The 17,113-nt window shown below is 64.6% G+C and overlaps 2 protein-coding genes across 2 annotated transcripts; both read right to left on the bottom strand.

Moving 5' to 3' along the window:
• Positions 1-1,108: 1,108 nt before the first annotated feature.
• LOC134509354 (repetin-like) lies at positions 1,109-12,014 on the bottom strand (the record flags this gene model as incomplete). Its single annotated transcript, XM_063321836.1, has 2 exons — positions 9,564-12,014; positions 1,109-1,129 (listed from the first exon to the last, which is right to left on the bottom strand). Coding segments are annotated over exons 1-2 (2,392 nt in total), but the record flags the coding sequence as incomplete, so codon positions are not given.
• A 4,030-nt stretch (positions 12,015-16,044) lies between these two features.
• Positions 16,045-17,098, bottom strand: LOC134509353 (shematrin-like protein 1; the record flags this gene model as incomplete). The annotated part of the gene is given in 8 exon segments (XM_063321835.1): positions 16,045-16,173; positions 16,176-16,300; positions 16,303-16,378; positions 16,380-16,576; positions 16,579-16,790; positions 16,792-16,884; positions 16,886-17,029; positions 17,031-17,098. Coding segments are annotated over 8 exon segments (1,044 nt in total), but the record flags the coding sequence as incomplete, so codon positions are not given.
• Positions 17,099-17,113: the final 15 nt, after the last annotated feature.

The raw sequence follows: 17,113 nt of genomic DNA, 5'->3' as shown, positions 1-17,113 counted from the left end.
GAGGGAGGGGGGGAGGGGCGGGGACAGGCCTGGGGGGGGGGGGGGGGAAGGGGTCGACCCCCCCTCCGACCCCCCCCCCGCCGCCTTCCCGCGGGTTTTTCCCCCCTTTTTTCCCCCCCCCCCCAGTTTTTCTTGGGGGGAGGGGGGGAGGGGAAAAACGGGGGGGGGGAGGGGGGGGAGGGGATGGAGACGCGGGGGGGGGGGGGGTGGGGGGGGTGGGGAGGGGCGTCCCTTGCACGGGGACACCGCCCCCCCCCCCCCCCCCCCCCCAAAATTCCCACCTCCCCCCCCCCCCCCTCCCCCGGGGTGGGGGTGGGTGTCGCGGAGCTCCTCGTGCAACCCCCCGCCCCCCCCCCCTCCCCCCCCACCTTGCACGACCCTCGTGCAAGTCCCCGCTCTCACCCCGCCCCCCCCAAACACACCACACCCCCCCCCCCGTGTCGCCACGCCCCTCGTGCAAGCCCCGCCCCTCGTGCAAGGCCCCCCCCCCGGCGTGTTGCACGCCTGTGGTGAAACCCCTGCTCCTCGCACGAGCCTCGTGCAAAGCCGGATCCCAGCACACCCGCCCCCCCCCCCCAGCACACACCCCCTCGCACGAGCGCCGGGGGCCTTTGCACGAGCACCTGCCCTTGCACGAGCACCAGGGGCCTTGCACGAACACTGGGGCCTTTGCACGAGCACCTGCCCTTGCACGAACACCCACCCTCGCACGAGCACCGGGGGGGCCTTTGCACGAGCACCGGCCTTTGCACGAGCACCAGGGGCCTTGCACGGACACTGGGGGCCTTGCACGAGCACCCTGGGGCCTCGCACGAGCCATGGGGGCCTTTGCACGAGCGCCGGGGCCCTTGCACCCCCACCCACCCTCGCACGAGCGCCGGGGCCTTGCACGAGCACTCTGGGGCCTTGCACGAGCGCCGGGGCCTTGCACGAGCACGGGGGGGCCCTCACGCCTGCCCTCCCCCCCCCCCTCCCTTGCACGTTCCCTGCCCCCCCCCCCCTCCTTGCACGGCCCCCCTCCTTTGCACACCCACCCCCTCCCCTTGCACACTCGCCCCCCCTCCCCTTGCACACTCGCCCCCCCCCCCCTTCGCACGCCCCCACTCACCCTCCACGGCGGGTTCTTCCTCTGGGGGGGGGGCGCAGCGGGGGGGGGGGGGGGAGGGGAGAGAGGCGTTAGTGAGCGGGACCCTCGTGCCCCACCGTGTCCTCGTGCGAGGCCCCGGTGACACCCCCCACCCCCCACCCCCCCTCCCCGACCCTGGGGGTCCCCGTGACCTTGGGATGCCCTTGGGGGGGGGGGGGGGGTGTTGGGCCTCGCACGGGGGGGGGGGGGGGTGGTCGCACGGGAGGGGGACCCTGCGCCCCATGGGGCACCCCATAGCACCCTGCCTGCGCCCCACGGCACCCCATAGGGCACCCCATAGGGACCCTGCGCCCTATGGGGCACCCCAGAGCACCCCACAGGGACCCTGCACCCCATGGGGCACCCCATAGCACCCCTGCCTGCGCCCCACAGCACCCCATAGGGCACCCCATAGGGACCCTGCGCCCTATGGGGCACCCCATAGCACCCTGCCTGCGCCCCACAGCACCCCATAGGGCACCCCATAGGGACTCTGCGCCCCATGGGGCACCCCATAGCACCCTGCCTGCACCCCACGGCACCCCATAGGGCACCCCATAGGGCATCCCATAGGGACTCTGCGCCCTATGGGGCACCCCAGAGCACCCCACAGGCACCCTGCACCCCATGGGGCACCCCATAGCACCCTGCCTGCGCCCCACAGCAACCCATAGGGCACCCCATAGGGACCCTGCACCCCATGGGGCACCCTACAGAGACCCCACGGGGATCCCCCACCCTATGGGGCACCCCATAGCACACCACGGGGCACCCCGCAGCACCCCACGGGGACCCTGCACCCCATGGGGCACCCCATAGGGCACCCCATAGAGACCCCACGGGGAGCCTGAACCCTATGGGGCACCCCATAGCACCTTGCCTGCACCCCATAGGGACCCTGCACCCTATGGGGCACCCCATAGAGACCCCATGGTGACCTGGCACCCTATGGGGCACCCCACAGGGATCCTGCACCCCATGGGGCACCCCATAGCAGCACCCTGCCTGCACCCCACAGGGACCCTTCACACCACGGGGCACCCCATAGCACCCCACAGGGGCTCTGCACCCCATGGCACACCCCATAGCACCCTAGAGGGGCCCTGCCCCCTATGGGGCACCCCATAGCAGCCTGTCTGCAACCCCTACGGACCCTTCATACCATGGGGCGCCCCACAGCACCCCACAGGGCACCCCACAGGGCACCCCACAGGGGCCCAACATCACATGGGGCACCCCATAGGGACGCCACAGGGACCACGCGCCCCATAGAACACCCCATAGGGCACCCCATAGCACCCCCCAGCCCCCCGTCCCCCGTCCCCCCTCAAGGACGCGGCCGCTGGAAAAAAACATCCCCGCAGCGCCCCCCGGCAACGGTCGCCATGGCAACCGGCCTCGGCAACGGGTCCATCCCCATGGCAACCCAGCCTCGGCGTCGCCATGGCAACCCAGTCCTGGCATCTCCATGGCAACCCAGCACCGGCATCTCCATGGCAACCAATCCTCGGCGTCGCCATGGCAACCCAGCACCGGCATCTCCATGGCAACCCAGCACCGGCGTCGCCATGGCAACCCATTCCCAGCATCTCCATGGCAACCCAGCCTCGGTATCGCCATGGCAACCTAGTCCCGGCATCTCCATGGCAACCCAGCACCGGTGTCTCCATGGCAACCCAGCCTCGGCGTCTCCATGGCAACCCAGCCTCGGCGTCGCCATGGCAACCCAGCTCTAGCATCTCCATCCCAACCCAGCACCGGCATCTCCATGGCAACCCATCCTCGGCATCTCCATGGCAACCCAGCCCCGGCATCGCCATGGCAACCCAGCCCCGGCATCGCCATGGCAACGGTTGCCCTGGCGATGGGCCCGGGAGGATGCTGTCGCCAGGGCGCCGTCGCCGCCGGTTGTCACTGGGAGACGGGGACGGGGACGGGGGTGTCTCGCACGAGGGACCTCGGCCTCCGGGGCACACCCTGCCCCTGCCGGCACCCCCGGGGGCACCCGGCGCCTCGCACGAGGGCGTGCAAGGGCACGGGGACACGCGGGTGCACGAGGGCGTGCAAGGGCACAGGGATGGGCAGGGGCACGGGGACACGCGGGTGCACGAGGGCGTGCAAGGGCACCGGGATGGGCAAGGGCACGGGGACACGTGAGTGCACGAGGGCGTGCAAGGGCACAGGGATGGGCAGGGGCACGGGGACACGCGGGTGCACGAGGGCGTGCAAGGGCACAGGGATGGGCAGGGTCACGGGGACACGTGAGTGCACGAGGGCGTGCAAGGGCATGGGGACACATGAGTGCACGAGGGTGTGCAAGGGCACGGGGACATGCGAGTGCACAAGGATGTGCAAGAGCATGGGAGTGTGCAAGAGCTCTGGGACACAGGAGTGCACGAGGACGTGCAAGGGCACGGGAGCGTGCAAGGGCACAGGGACACGCGATTGCACGAGGGCGTGCAAGGGCACAGGGATGGGCAGGGGCACAGGGACACACGGGTGCACGAGGGCGTGCAGGGGCACAGGAGCGTGCAAGGTCATGGGGACGCGCGATTGCACCAGGGCGTGCAAGGGCACGAGGACATGCAAGGGCAGGGGGGCCTGTGATTGCACGAGGACGTGCGAGAGCACAGGAGTGTGCAAGGGGGGGGGCAGGGGCACCGGGACGTGCAATTACACAAGGCCGTGCGAGGACACGGGGCGTTGAAGGGCACGAGGGCGTGCAAGGGCACCAGGACACAGCACTGCACAGGGACGTGCAAGGTCACAGGAGCGTGCAAGGACACGGGGATGGGCAGGGGCACCGGGACGTGCGAGGCCGCGGCGGCACCAAGAGGTGGAGGAATGCGCCGACGTGCAACACCAGGAGGACACGAAGACGCGGAGAAGCAACGCCACGAAGGCGCCCAAGGGACACGAAGACGTGGAGACACGGGGAAACACAAGGACACCGGGACACGAGGACGTGCAACGTCGTCAGGGCACAAAGACATGGAGGAGAAACACCACGAAGACGTGGGGACACGGAGAAACACGAGGACGTGCAACACCAGGAGGACACAAAGACATGGAGGAGCAACGCCATGAAGACGCCCAACGGACAAGAAGATGTGGAGACATAGGGAAACACAAGGACACCGGGACACGAGGACGTGCAGCACCACAAAGGCACAAAGACACGGAGGAGAAACACCATGAAGACGCCCAACGGACACGAAGGTGCCCAACGGCCATGAAGACGTGGGGACACGGGGAAACACAAGGACACCGGGACACGAGGACGTGCAACGTCATCAAGGCACAAAGACATGGAGGAGAAACACCACGAAGACGCCCAACAGACACGAAGACGACCAACGCCGTGAAGATGTGGGGACACGGAGAAACACAAGGACATGCAACACCAGGAGGACACAAAGACGCGGAGGAGCAACCCCATGAAGACGCCCAATGGACAAGAAGATGTGGAGACATGGAGAAACACAAGGACACCAGGACACGAGGACGTGCAACGCCATAAAGGCACAAAGACACGGAGGAGAAACACCACAAAGACGCCCAACAGACCCGAAGATGACCAATGCCATGAAGACGTGGGGACACGGAGAAACTCAAGGATGTGCAACACCAGGAGGACACAAAGACGCGGAGGAGCAATGCCATGAAGATGCCCAACGGACAGGAAGATGTGGAGACACGGGGAAACACAAGGACACGAGGTCGTGCAACGTCATCAAGGCACAAAGACACGGAGGAGGAACACCACGAAAACACCCAACGCCATGGAGACGCCCGACGTCAAGGGTCAAGGACACCAAAACACGAGGATCTGGGGAGCCATGGAGACACCCAACGTCGTGAAGTCACCAGGACATGGAGAAACACAGGGGTGCAACGCCAGGGAGACGTGGAGACACTACAAAACTCAAGGACACCAGGACACAAGGACGTGCAGCACCACGAAGGCACAAAGACACAGAGGAGAAACACCACGAAGACGTGGAGACACGGAGAAACTCAAGGACGTGCAACACCAGGAGGACACAAAGACACGGAGGAGCAACGCCATGAAGGCGCCCAATGGCCATGAAGACGTGGAGACACGGGGAAACACAAGGACACCGGGACACGAGGACGTGCAACGTCATCAAGGCACAAAGACATGGAGGAGAAACACCACGAAGACGCCCAGCAGACACGAAGACGACCAATGCCATGAAGACGTGGGGACACGGAGAAACTCAAGGATGTGCAACACCAGGAGGACACAAAGACACGGAGGAGCAACGCCATGAAGACGCCCAACGGACAAGAAGACGTGGAGACATGGAGAAACACAAGGACACGAGGACGTGCAACATCGTCAAGGCACAAAGACACGGAGGAGGAACACCACGAAAACACCTAACACCATGGAGACGCCCGACATCAAGGGTCAAGGACACCAAAACACGAGGATCTGGGGAGCCATGGAGACACCCAACGCCGTGAAGTCACCAGGACATGGAGAAACACAGGGGTGCAACGCCAGGGAGACGTGGAGACACTACAAAACTCAAGGACACCAGGACACGAGGACGTGCAGCACCATGAAGGCACAAAGACATGGAGGAGAAACACCATGATGACGTGGGGACACAGAGAAACACGGGAACATGCAACACCAGGAGGACACAAAGACACGGAGGAGCAACGCCATGAAGACGCCCAACGGACAAGAAGATGTGGAAACACGGGGAAACACAAGGACACCGGGACACGAGGACGTGCAACGTTGTGAAGGCACAAAGACATGGAGGAGAAACACCACGAAGACGCCCAACAGACATGAAGACGACCAACGCCGTGAAGATGTGGGGACACGGAGAAACACGAGGACGTGCAACACCAGGAGGACACAAAGACGCGGAGGAGCAACCCCATGAAGACGCCCAATGGCCATGAAGACGTGGAGATACGGGGAAACACAAGGATACCGGGACACGAGGACGTGCAACGTCGTCAAGGCACAAAGACACGGAGGAGGAACGCCACGAAAACACCCAACGCCGTGGAGACACCCGACGTCAAGGGTCAAGGACACCAAAACACGAGGATCTGGGGAGCCATGGAGACACCCAACGCCGTGAGGTCACCAGGACATGGAGAAACACAGGGGTGCAACGCCAGGGAGACGTGGAGACACTACAAAACTCAAGGACACCGGGACACGAGGACGTGCAGCACCACGAAGGCACAAAGACATGGAGGAGAAACGCCATGAAGACGCTCAACGGACACAAAGGCGCCCAACGGCCATGAAGACGTGGGGACACGGGGAAACACAAGGACACCGGGACACGAGGACGTGCAACATCATCAGGGCACAAAGACACAGAGGAGAAACACCACGAAGACGTGGAGACACGGAGAAACTCAAGGACGTGCAACACCAGGAGGACACAAAGACGCGGAGGAGCAACGCCACGAAGGCGCCCAATGGACACGAAGACGTGGGGACACGGGGAAACACAAGGACACCGGGACACGAGGACGTGCAACGTCATCAAGGCACAAAGACACGGAGGAGAAACACCACGAAGACGCCCAACAGACACGAAGACGACCAATGCCATGAAGACGTGGGGACACGGAGAAACTCAAGGACGTGCAACACCAGGAGGACACAAAGACATGGAGGAGCAACGCCATGAAGACGTGGAGACACGGAGCAACACAAGGACACCAGGACACGAGGACGTGCAACACCACAAGGGCACAAAGACATGGAGGAGCAATGCCATGAAGACGCCCAACGGACACGAAGACACCAAACACCACGAAGACGCCCAACGGACACAAAGACGTGGAGATGGGGAGAAACTCAAGGACACCAAAACACGAGAACATGAAACTCCGTGAAGGCACAAAGACACCGAGGAGGAACACCATGAAGACGCCCAACGCCATGAAGATGCCCAACGGACAAAAAAACGCCCAACGGCCATGAAGACGCCCAACGGCCATGAAGGCGTGGAGACACGGAGAAACTCAAGGGCACCAAAAGGTGGGGACGTGCGACACCATGAAGGCACAAAGACATGGAAGAGCAATGCCACGAAGACGCCCAAGGGGCACGAAGCCGTGGAGACACGGAGAAACCCAAGGCCACCAAGACACGAGGACGTGCAACGCCACAAGGACACCAACACGAGGACGTGCAACGCCATGAGGGCAAAAAGACACAGAGGAGGAACGCCATGAAGATGCCCAACGCCATGAAGATGCCCAACAGACACGAAGACGCCCAATGCCATGAAGACGCCCAACGCCATGAAGACGTGGGGACGGGGAGAACCCCAAGGACACCAAGACACAAGGACGTGCAACGTCGTGAAGGCACAAAGACATGGAGGAACACGAAGACGTGCAACACCAAGAGGACGTGAAGACACGGAGAAGCACAAACACGCAGCCATGAAGACGCCCAACACCATGAAGACATGAAGCCGTGGAGAAACTCAAGGTCATTAAGACACGAGGACGTGCAACACCAGCAGGACACAAAGACACGGAGGAGCAACACCATGGAGACGTGAAGACACGGAGAAACACGAGGACACCAAGACGCGAGGATCTGGGATGCCACGGAGAGGCAAAACGCCGTGAAGTCACAAGGACGCGGAGAAACACGGAGGCGTGAAATGCCAGGAAGGCGTGGAGACAGGGAGAAGCACAAGGACACCAGGACACGAGGACGTGCAACACCGTGAAGGCACAAAGACACGGAGGAGCAACACCGTGAAGACGTCCAACACCATGAAGACGCCCAATGGACACGAAGATGCCCAACACCATGAAGACACCCAACACCATGAAGATGTGGAGACATGGAAAAACACAAGGACACCAGGACACGAGGACGTGCAACACCGTGAAGGCACAAAGACACGGAGGAGCAACACCGTGAAGACACCCAACACCATGAAGACGCCCAATGGACACGAAGATGCCCAACACCATGAAGACACCCAACACCATGAAGATGTGGAGACATGGAAAAACACAAGGACACCAGGACACGAGGACGTGCAACACCGTGAAGGCACAAAGACACGGAGGAGCAACACTGTGAAGACACCCAACACCATGAAGACGCCCAATGGACACGAAGATGCCCAACACCATGAAGACGCCCAACACCATGAAGATGTGGAGACATGGAAAAACACAAGGACACCAGGACACGAGGACGTGCAACACCACCGAGGCACAAAAGACGGAGGAGAAACACCATGAGGACACCCAACGCCATGGAGACACGGGGAAATACAAGGACACCAGGACACGAGGACGTGCAACGCCGTGAGGATGCAAAGACATGGAAGAGCAACGCCATGAAGACGTGGAGACACGGAGAAACACGAGGACGTGCAACACCACGAGGGCACAAAGATACGGAGGAGCAACGCCATGAAGACGCCCAATGGTCATGAAGATGTGGAGACACGGGGAAACTCAAGGACACCAGGACACGAGGACGTGCAACACCACGAAGGCACAAAGACATGGAGGAGGAATGCCATGACGACGCCCGACACCACGAAGACGACCAACGGACATGAAGACACCCAACGGACATGAAGATGTGGAGACACGGAGAAACACAAGGACACCAAGGCACGAGGATGCGCAACGCCGGGAAGGCACAAAGACATGGAGGAGAAATGCCACGAAGACGCCCAACGCCATGAAGACACCCAACAGCCACGGAGACGCCCAACAGCCACGGAGATGCCCAAGGCCACGAAGACGCCCAAGGCCACAAAGACGCCCAACAGCCACGAAGACACCCAACGCCATGAAGACGCCCAATGCCACGGAGATGCCCAACGCCATGAAGATGCCCAACGCCATGGAGACACCCAACAGCCACGAAGAAGCCCAAGAGACACAAAGACACCCAATGGCCATGAAGACGTCCAACACCACGAAGACGCCCAACAGCCATGAAGACGCCCAACGGCCATGAAGACGCCCAACGGCCACGAAGACACCCAACGCCATGAAGGTGCCCAATGCCATGGAGACGCCCAACGCCATGGAGATGCCTAATGCCATTAAGACGCCCAACGCCACGAAGACGCCCAACGTCATGAAGACGCCCAACGCCATGAAGACGCCCAACAGCCATGAAGACGCCCAACGGCCATGAAGACGCCCAACAGCCATGAAGACGCCCAACGCCATGAAGACGCCCAACGCCATGGAGATGTGGAGACACAGAGAACCTCAAGGACACCGGGACACGAGGACGTGCAACGCCGTGAAGACGCCCAACGGCCACGCCGCCGCGGGTAAAACACGCGAGGCCGAAGGTCCGAGGTGCCGCCACCCCCCACCTCCCCCCTTCCCCCCCCCCCCCCCCCAAACAACTGCGTTCCCGGCGCCCCCTCACCTTCGGCGCAGAAGGGTCCGCGGTAGCCGGTGCCGGCGCAGTCGCAGCGGGGCTCGCCGCGGCGCAGGGTGCAGCGGCCGCCGTGGGCGCAGGGCGGGTGACGGGCGCAGCGTTCCTCCCCCTCGCCCCGCACCCCTTGGGCCCCCAGGAGGGCGGCCGGCGCCTCCCCCACCTTCAGGTTGGCCAACCAGCCTTGGAAGGGGGCCTCATACTTGACGGTGCTGAGGGTCAACGCCGAGAGGCGGACGTCGGGCGGGATCCCCCCCACGAAGAGGTCGCTGGCCACCACCATCTCGGCCCGCTTGGAGCGGACGCTGGCCGCCCGCGTCTCGCCGTCCACGGCCAAGGAGGTTTCGCGGGCGTTACGGGTGAGGAGAACCATGTGCCACCGGCCGTCGTTGACCGGCGGCGGGGGTTGGACGGTGGCCGGCTCGGCGCAGGCGATGGCGAAGCGAAGGCGAAGGCGGCCCTCGGCCACCAGCAGCTCCAAGAAGTCACAGTTGCCGCCGTCGTCCAGGTAGAGCACCAGGGCCCGGGAGATGTTGGTCTTCAAGCTGAAGCTCAGTTGGCCACCGGCCCCCGGAGCCCACCGGCCGTAACGCGCCCATTGGCCCGGGGCGCCCCCGAACTCCAGGGCCGCCCCTGAGGTCCCCGGTAGGAGGAGGGACCCCAAGGTCAGCAGCACCAAACCCAGGTGGCCACCCAAGGGGACACGGGGACGCAGACGGGACGGGGTGGCCCAGTTGGCCACAGAGTCTTGGTGGAACTTGGTCTCCAGACGGGCCGTGGGGCCTCGGTTGGCCATGGAGTCATGGTGGACCTTCAAGTCTAGAGGGGCCATGGGGCTACGGTTGGCCATGGGGTCTTGGTGGACCTTCAAGTCTAGAGGGGCCGTGGGGCTACGGTTGGCCATGGGGTCTTGGTGGACCTTCAGGTCTAGAGGGGCCGTGGGGCTACGCTTGGCCACGGGGTCTTGGTGGACCTTCAGACCTAGACGGGCCGCGGGGTCTTGGTTGACCTCGGTCTCAAGATGGGCCGTGGGGCCTGGGTTGGCCGTGGGGCCTGGGTTGGCCACCAAGATCTCATGGACCTTCGGGTCTAAATGGGCCACAGGGCCTTGGTGGCCCTCGGAGGCCGGGCTGGCCACAGAGCCTTGGTGGCCCTTCAAGTCTAACCGGGCCACGGAACCATCATTGATGCTGGGATCTAGGTGGTCCCAGGAGCCCTCCTGGGCCACAGAGCCCTGGTGTGCCTCAGTCTCTAGGTGGCCCTCGGAGCCCTGGTGGGCCACAAAGTCCTGGTGGGTCACAAAGTCCTGGTGGGTCACAGAGTTTCGGTTGGCCACGAAGCCTTGGTGGGCCTTAGTCTCTAGGTGGCCCTCAGAGCCCTGGTGGGCCATGAAGTCCTGGTTGGCCACGGAGCCTTGGTGGTCCATGAAGCCCTGGTGGTCCTCAGTCTCTGGGTGGTCCTCAGAGCCTCGGTTGCCCATGGAGCCCTGGTGATCCTTGAAGCCCTGGTTGGCCACAGTGCCCCGGTGGTCCATGAAGCTCTGGTTGGCCACCGATCCCTGGTGGTCCTCAGTCTCTAGGTGGTCCCTGAAGCCTTGGTTGGCCACAGAGCCCCGGTGGTCCGTGAAGCCCTGGTGGTCCTCAGTCTCTAGGTGGTCCTGGGAACCCTGGTTGACCACGGAGCCCTGGTAGTCCATGAAGCCCTGGCTGGCCATGGGGCCTTGGTGGTCCTCAGAACCTTGGTGGTCCCTGAAGCCCTGGTTGGCCACGGAGCCCTGGTAGTCCATGGAGCCCTGGTGGTCCTCAGTCTCTAGGTGGTCCATGGAGCCCTGGTTGGCCACAGAGCCTTGGTGGTCCTCAGTCTCTAGGTGGTCCATGGAGCCCTCGTTGGCAACGGAGCCTTGGTGGTCCATGAAGCCCTGGTGGTCCTCAGTCTCTAGGTGGTCCATGGAGCCCTCGTTGGCCACGGAGCCTTGGTGGTCCATGAAGCCCTGGTGGTCCTTAGTCTCTAGGTGGTCCATGGAGCCTTGGTGGTCCTCGGTCTCTAGGTGGTCCCTGAAGCCTTGGTTGGCCATGGAGCCCCAGTGGTCCCTGAAGCCCTGGTGGTCCTCAGTCTCTAGGTGGTCCTGGGAACCCTGGTTGGCCACGGAGCCCTGGTGGTCCATGAAGCCCTCGTTGGCCACGGAGCCCTGGTGGTCCATGGAGCCCTGGTTGGCCACGGAGCCCTGGTGGTCCATGGAGCCCTGGTTGGCCACGGAGCCTTGGTGGTCCCTGAAGCCCTCGTTGGCCACCGATCCCCGGTGAGCCTCAGTCTCTGGCTGGTCCCCGGCACCCGGGTGGCCCTCGGCGGCCGGCCGGCTCATGGCGCCCGTGGTGGCCACGGAGCCTGGGGGGGGCTGGAGAAAGCCGGGGGGCGGAGGGGGGGGGGGGAGGGTTGGAGCGGGGGGGGGGGGGCCCCGAGGGGGGTGGGGTGGGGGTGGGGGGGGGCTACAACATGGCCGGGGGGGGGGCGGGTCCGGGGTCCAGTGGGCACCTGTTGGGGGGGGAGAGAGAGAGAGAGAGTGAGGGGGGGACCCAGGACCCCCCCAAAAAAATCCCCCCCCCCCCAAAAAAAGCCCCCCCCCCCTCCAACCTCGTTATCAAGCCCGTTAATTAACGCCAGTGATTAGTTTTGGGGGGGGGGTGATGCCGGTCACCGCGGCAACCCGGGAGCCGGCATTATGCAAATGAGGCCCCGGGTTATTTATAAACACCCCCCCCCACCCCCCCCACACCCTTAATTGGGTGATGGGGCTCATTAACATGCGCCGCATAATTAGCCAATCACGTTAACTGCTGCACCTGCCCGGGGGGGGGGGGCAATGGGGGGGGGGGGGGTGGAGAGGGATTGACAGCGACACCCCCACCCTCCCCACCACCCCCCCCCAAAAAAGGGGTCCGGGGGGGCTCCTTCCCCCCATAGACCCCCATGTCCCCCCCCAAATAGGGGTCCGGGGGGGCTCCCCCACCCCCCCATAGACCCCCATGTCCCCCCCCCGCAAAAAATGGGTCCGGGGGGGCTCCCCCACCCCCCCATAGACCCCCATGTCCCACTGCCCCCCAAAACAGGGGTCCGGGGGGGCTCCCCCCGCCCAGACCCCCATGTCCCCCCCCCAAAAAAGGGTCCGGGGGGGCTCCTCGCCCCCCCATAGACCCCCATGTCCCCTCCCCCAAAAATGGGGTCCGGGGGGGCTCCCCCACCCCCCATAGACCCCCATGTCCCACTGCCCCCCAAAACAGGGGTCCGGGGGGGCTCCCCCCCGCCCAGACCCCCATGTCCCCCCCCCCAAAAAAGGGTCCGGGGGGCTCCTCGCCCCCCCATAGACCCCCATGTCCCCCCCCCCAAAAATGGGGTCCGGGGGGGCTCCCCCACCCCCCATAGACCCCCATGTCCCACTGCCCCCCAAAACAGGGGTCCGGGGGGGCTCCCCCCCGCCCAGACCCCCATGTGTCCCCCCCCCAAATAGGGGTCCGGGGGGGCTCCCCCACCCCCCCATAGAACCCCAAGCCCCCCCCCCCCAAAAAATGGGGTCCGGGGGAGCTCCTTCCCCCATAGACCCCCATGTCCCCCCCCAAATAGGGGTCCGGGGGGGCTCCCCCCCCCATAGATCCCCATGTCCCCCCCCAAATAGGGGTCCGGGGGGGCTCCTTCCCCCCATAGACCCCCATGTCCCCCCCCATAAAAGGGGTCCGGGGGCGCTCCCCCCCGCCCAGACCCCCATGTGTCCCCTCCCCAAAAAAGGGGTCCGGGGGGGCTCCCACCCCCCCATAGACCCCCATGTCCCCCCCCCCCAAAAAGGGGTCCGGGGGGGCTCCTTCCCCCCCATAGACCCCCATGTCCCCCCCCAAAAAGGGGTCCGGGGGGGCTCCCCCACCCCCCCCATAGACCCCCATGTGTCCCCCCCCAAAAAATTGACCCAGGGGCCCCCCCCCCCATAGACACACCCCCCCCCCCCAAAATAGGGGACCCAGGCGTCCGGGTGCCCCCCCCCCCCCCCCCATCCTCGCCACGCCCTTCCCCCCCCCCCCCGAATTGATTAATTAATTATCGATCGGTGCTGCCTGATAATGAGGGGGGGGGAGAGGTGGGGGAAGATGGGGGGGGAGATGGGAGGGCCCCCCCCGGATGCCTGGATCCCCTTTTTTTTTGGGGGGGGGGCACCCGGACGGGTGGGTCCCCTTTTTGTGTCCCCCCCCCCTCCCCCTTCTCCTCCCTGTGACCTTCAGGTGCCCGCGGGGGGGGGCGGGGGGGGGGGACACGACACAAAGGAGACCCAGGCGGCCCCCCCCCCCCCCCCCACCAAAAAAAGGGGACCCAGGGGTCCGGGGGGGCTCCCCCTCCCCCATAGACACATCCCCCCCCCCCCCCTTTTGCACACTCACCCCCCCCCCCGCACACGCTTGTGACCCCCCCCCCACCCCCCCCCGAGCTCACACTCGTGCACCGTCCCCCCCCCCCGCCCCCCCTTGCACACGCGTGTGAGCACCCACGTGACCACCCCCCCCCTCCTTCATCCCTCCGCCCCCCCCCATCCTCATCCTCATCCATCCCCCCCCCAAATAACCCATCCCGCCCCCCCGGACCCCAATCCCCCCCCCAGGACCCCCATCCTACGTGTCCCCCCCCAAATACCCCCCCTTGTACATCCCCCCCCCCAAATGACCCCCATCCTGCATCATCCCCCCCCCAGCATCCTCATCCTCATCATCCCCCCCCCCCCAAATCCCCCATTCCTGCATCCCCCCCCCCAAAATAACCCCATCCCGCCCCCCCGGACCCCCATCCTCTGTGTCCCCCCCCCCAAAATGACCCCCATCCTTCATCCCCCCCCCAATGACACCCAATCCTTCATCCCCCCCCCCATCCTCATCCTCCTCCCCCCCCCCCAATATCCCCCATTCCTGCATCCCCCCCCCCCCAAAAAATAACCCCATCCCGGCCCCCCGGACCCCAATCCTGCCCGGCCCCCCCCCAAATAACCCCCCCTTGTACATCCCCCCCCCAAATGACCCCCATCCTGCATCATCCCCCCCCAGCATCCTCTTCCTCATCATCCCCCCCCCCCAAATCCCCCATTCCTGCATCCCCCCCCCAAAATAACCCCACCCCGCCCCCCCCGGGGCCCCATCCTGACTGTCCCCCCCCCAAATAACCCCCCCTTGTACATCCCCCCCCCACAAATGACCCTCATCCTGCATCATGCCCCCCCCAGCATCCTCATCCTCATCTTCCCCCCCCCCCCAAATCCTCCGTTCGTGCATCCCCCCCCCCAAAAATAACCCCATCCCGCCCCCCGGGCCCAAATCCCCCCCCCCAGGACCCCCATCCTTCATCCCCCCCCCCCAAATGACCCCCAATCCTTCATCCCCCCCCAGCATCCTCATCCTCATCATCCCCCCCACCCCAATATCCCCCATTCCTGCATCCCCCCCCCCCAAAAAATAACCCCATCCCGCCCCCCCGGACCCCAATCCCCCCCCCAGGACCCCCATCCTACGTGTCCCCCCCCCAAATGACCCCCATCCTGCATCATCCCCCCCCAAATGACCCCCATCCTGCATCATCCCCCCCCCCAGCATCCTCATCCTCATCACCCCCCCCCCCAATATTCCCCGTTCCTGCATCCCCCCCCCCCAAAATAACCCCCCCCCGCCCCCCCCGGACCCCCATCCTCTGTGTCCCCCCCCCCAAAATGACCCCCATCCTGCATCATCCCCCCCCCATCATCCTCATCCTCCTCCCCCCCCAATATCCCCCGTTCCTGCATCCCCCCCCCCCCCCCAAAATAACCCCATCCCGCCCCCCCCATCCTGCCCCCCCCCCCCCCGTGTGTCCCCCCCCCCCCACACCCCCTGCCCCCCCCCGCCCCCCCCCCCGCGGTACCTGCCCCGGGGCTGTGGCGATCCCCGGCCCCCGCCGCTCCCGCAGCGGCCCCGCAGCTCCCGCCCCGCGCGCGCGCCGCCGGCCCCGCCCCGCCCCCCCCCCCCCCCCGCATCACGCAACCCCCCCCCACCCCCCCACCCCCCCCACCCCGGGCACGAGCGCCGACACCGCGACCCCCACGGAGACCCACAGAGACCCATAGACACCCCATAGAGACCCATAGACACCCCACAGAGACCCCCCAGGGACCCATAGACACCCCATAGAGACCCCATAGAGACCCATAGACACCCCATAGAGACCCCCAGGGACCCATAGACACCCCATAGAGACCCATAGACACCCCATAGAGACCCCCAGGGACCCATAGACACCCCATAGAGACCCAGAGACACCCCATAGAGACCCCCAGGGACCCCCAGAGACCCCACAGAGACCCATAGACACCCCATAGAGACCCAGAGACACCCCATAGAGACCCCCAGGGACCCATAGAGACCCATAGACGCCCCATAGAGACCCAGAGACACCCCACAGAGACCCCCAGGGACCCATAGACACCCCATAGAGACCCCATAGAGACCCATAGACACCCCATAGAGACCCCCAGGGACCCATAGACACCCCATAGAGACCCATAGACACCCCATAGAGACCCCCAGGGACCCCCAGGGACCCAGAGACACCCCATAGAGAGCCACAGGGACCCACAGAGACCCCATAGAGACCCCATAGAGACCCAGAGACACCCATAGACACCCCATAGAGACCCAGAGACACCCCATAGAGACCCCCAGGGACCCCCAGAGACCCAGAGACACCCCATAGAGACCCATAGACACCCCATAGAGACCCAGAGACACCCCATAGAGACCCCAGGGACCCACAGAGACCCATAGACACCCCATAGAGACCCAGAGACACCCCACAGAGAGCCACAGGGACCCACAGAGACCCATAGACACCCCATAGAGACCCAGAGACACCCCACAGAGACCCCCAGGGACCCATAGAGACCCATAGATGCCCCATAGAGACCCCCAGGGACCCCATAGACACCCCATAGAGACCCACAGGGACCCACAGAGACCCATAGACGCCCCATAGAGAGCCACAGGGACCCCATAGTGACCCCATAGAGACCCACAGGGACCCATAGAGAGCCACAGGGACCCACAGAGACCCATAGATACCCCATAGAGACCCACAGGGACCCCATAGAGACCCATAGACACCCCATAGAGAGCCATAGAGACCCCATAGAGAGCCACAGACACCCCATAGAGACCCATAGAGAGCCACAGACACCCCATAGAGAGCCAAAGACACCCCATAGAGACCCATAGACACCCCCTAGAGACCCACAGAGACCCCATAGACACCCATAGAGACCCATAGACACCCCATAGACGCCCACAGAGACCCCACAGAGACCCATAGACACCCCATAGAGAGCAACAGACACCGTATAGAGACCCATAGAGACCCATAGAGATGCACAGGGACCCATAGACACCCCACAGAGACCCACAGAGACCCATACAGACCCCATAGAGACCCAGAGACACCCCATAAAGACCCAGAGACACCCCATAGACGCTGCATAGAGTCCTCCAACC

The sequence above is a fragment of the Chroicocephalus ridibundus genome, unplaced genomic scaffold, assembly GCF_963924245.1.
Source record: "Chroicocephalus ridibundus unplaced genomic scaffold, bChrRid1.1 SCAFFOLD_786, whole genome shotgun sequence".
Taxonomy (NCBI): domain Eukaryota; kingdom Metazoa; phylum Chordata; class Aves; order Charadriiformes; family Laridae; genus Chroicocephalus; species Chroicocephalus ridibundus.
This window is presented reverse-complemented; position numbering and strand designations above follow the sequence as displayed.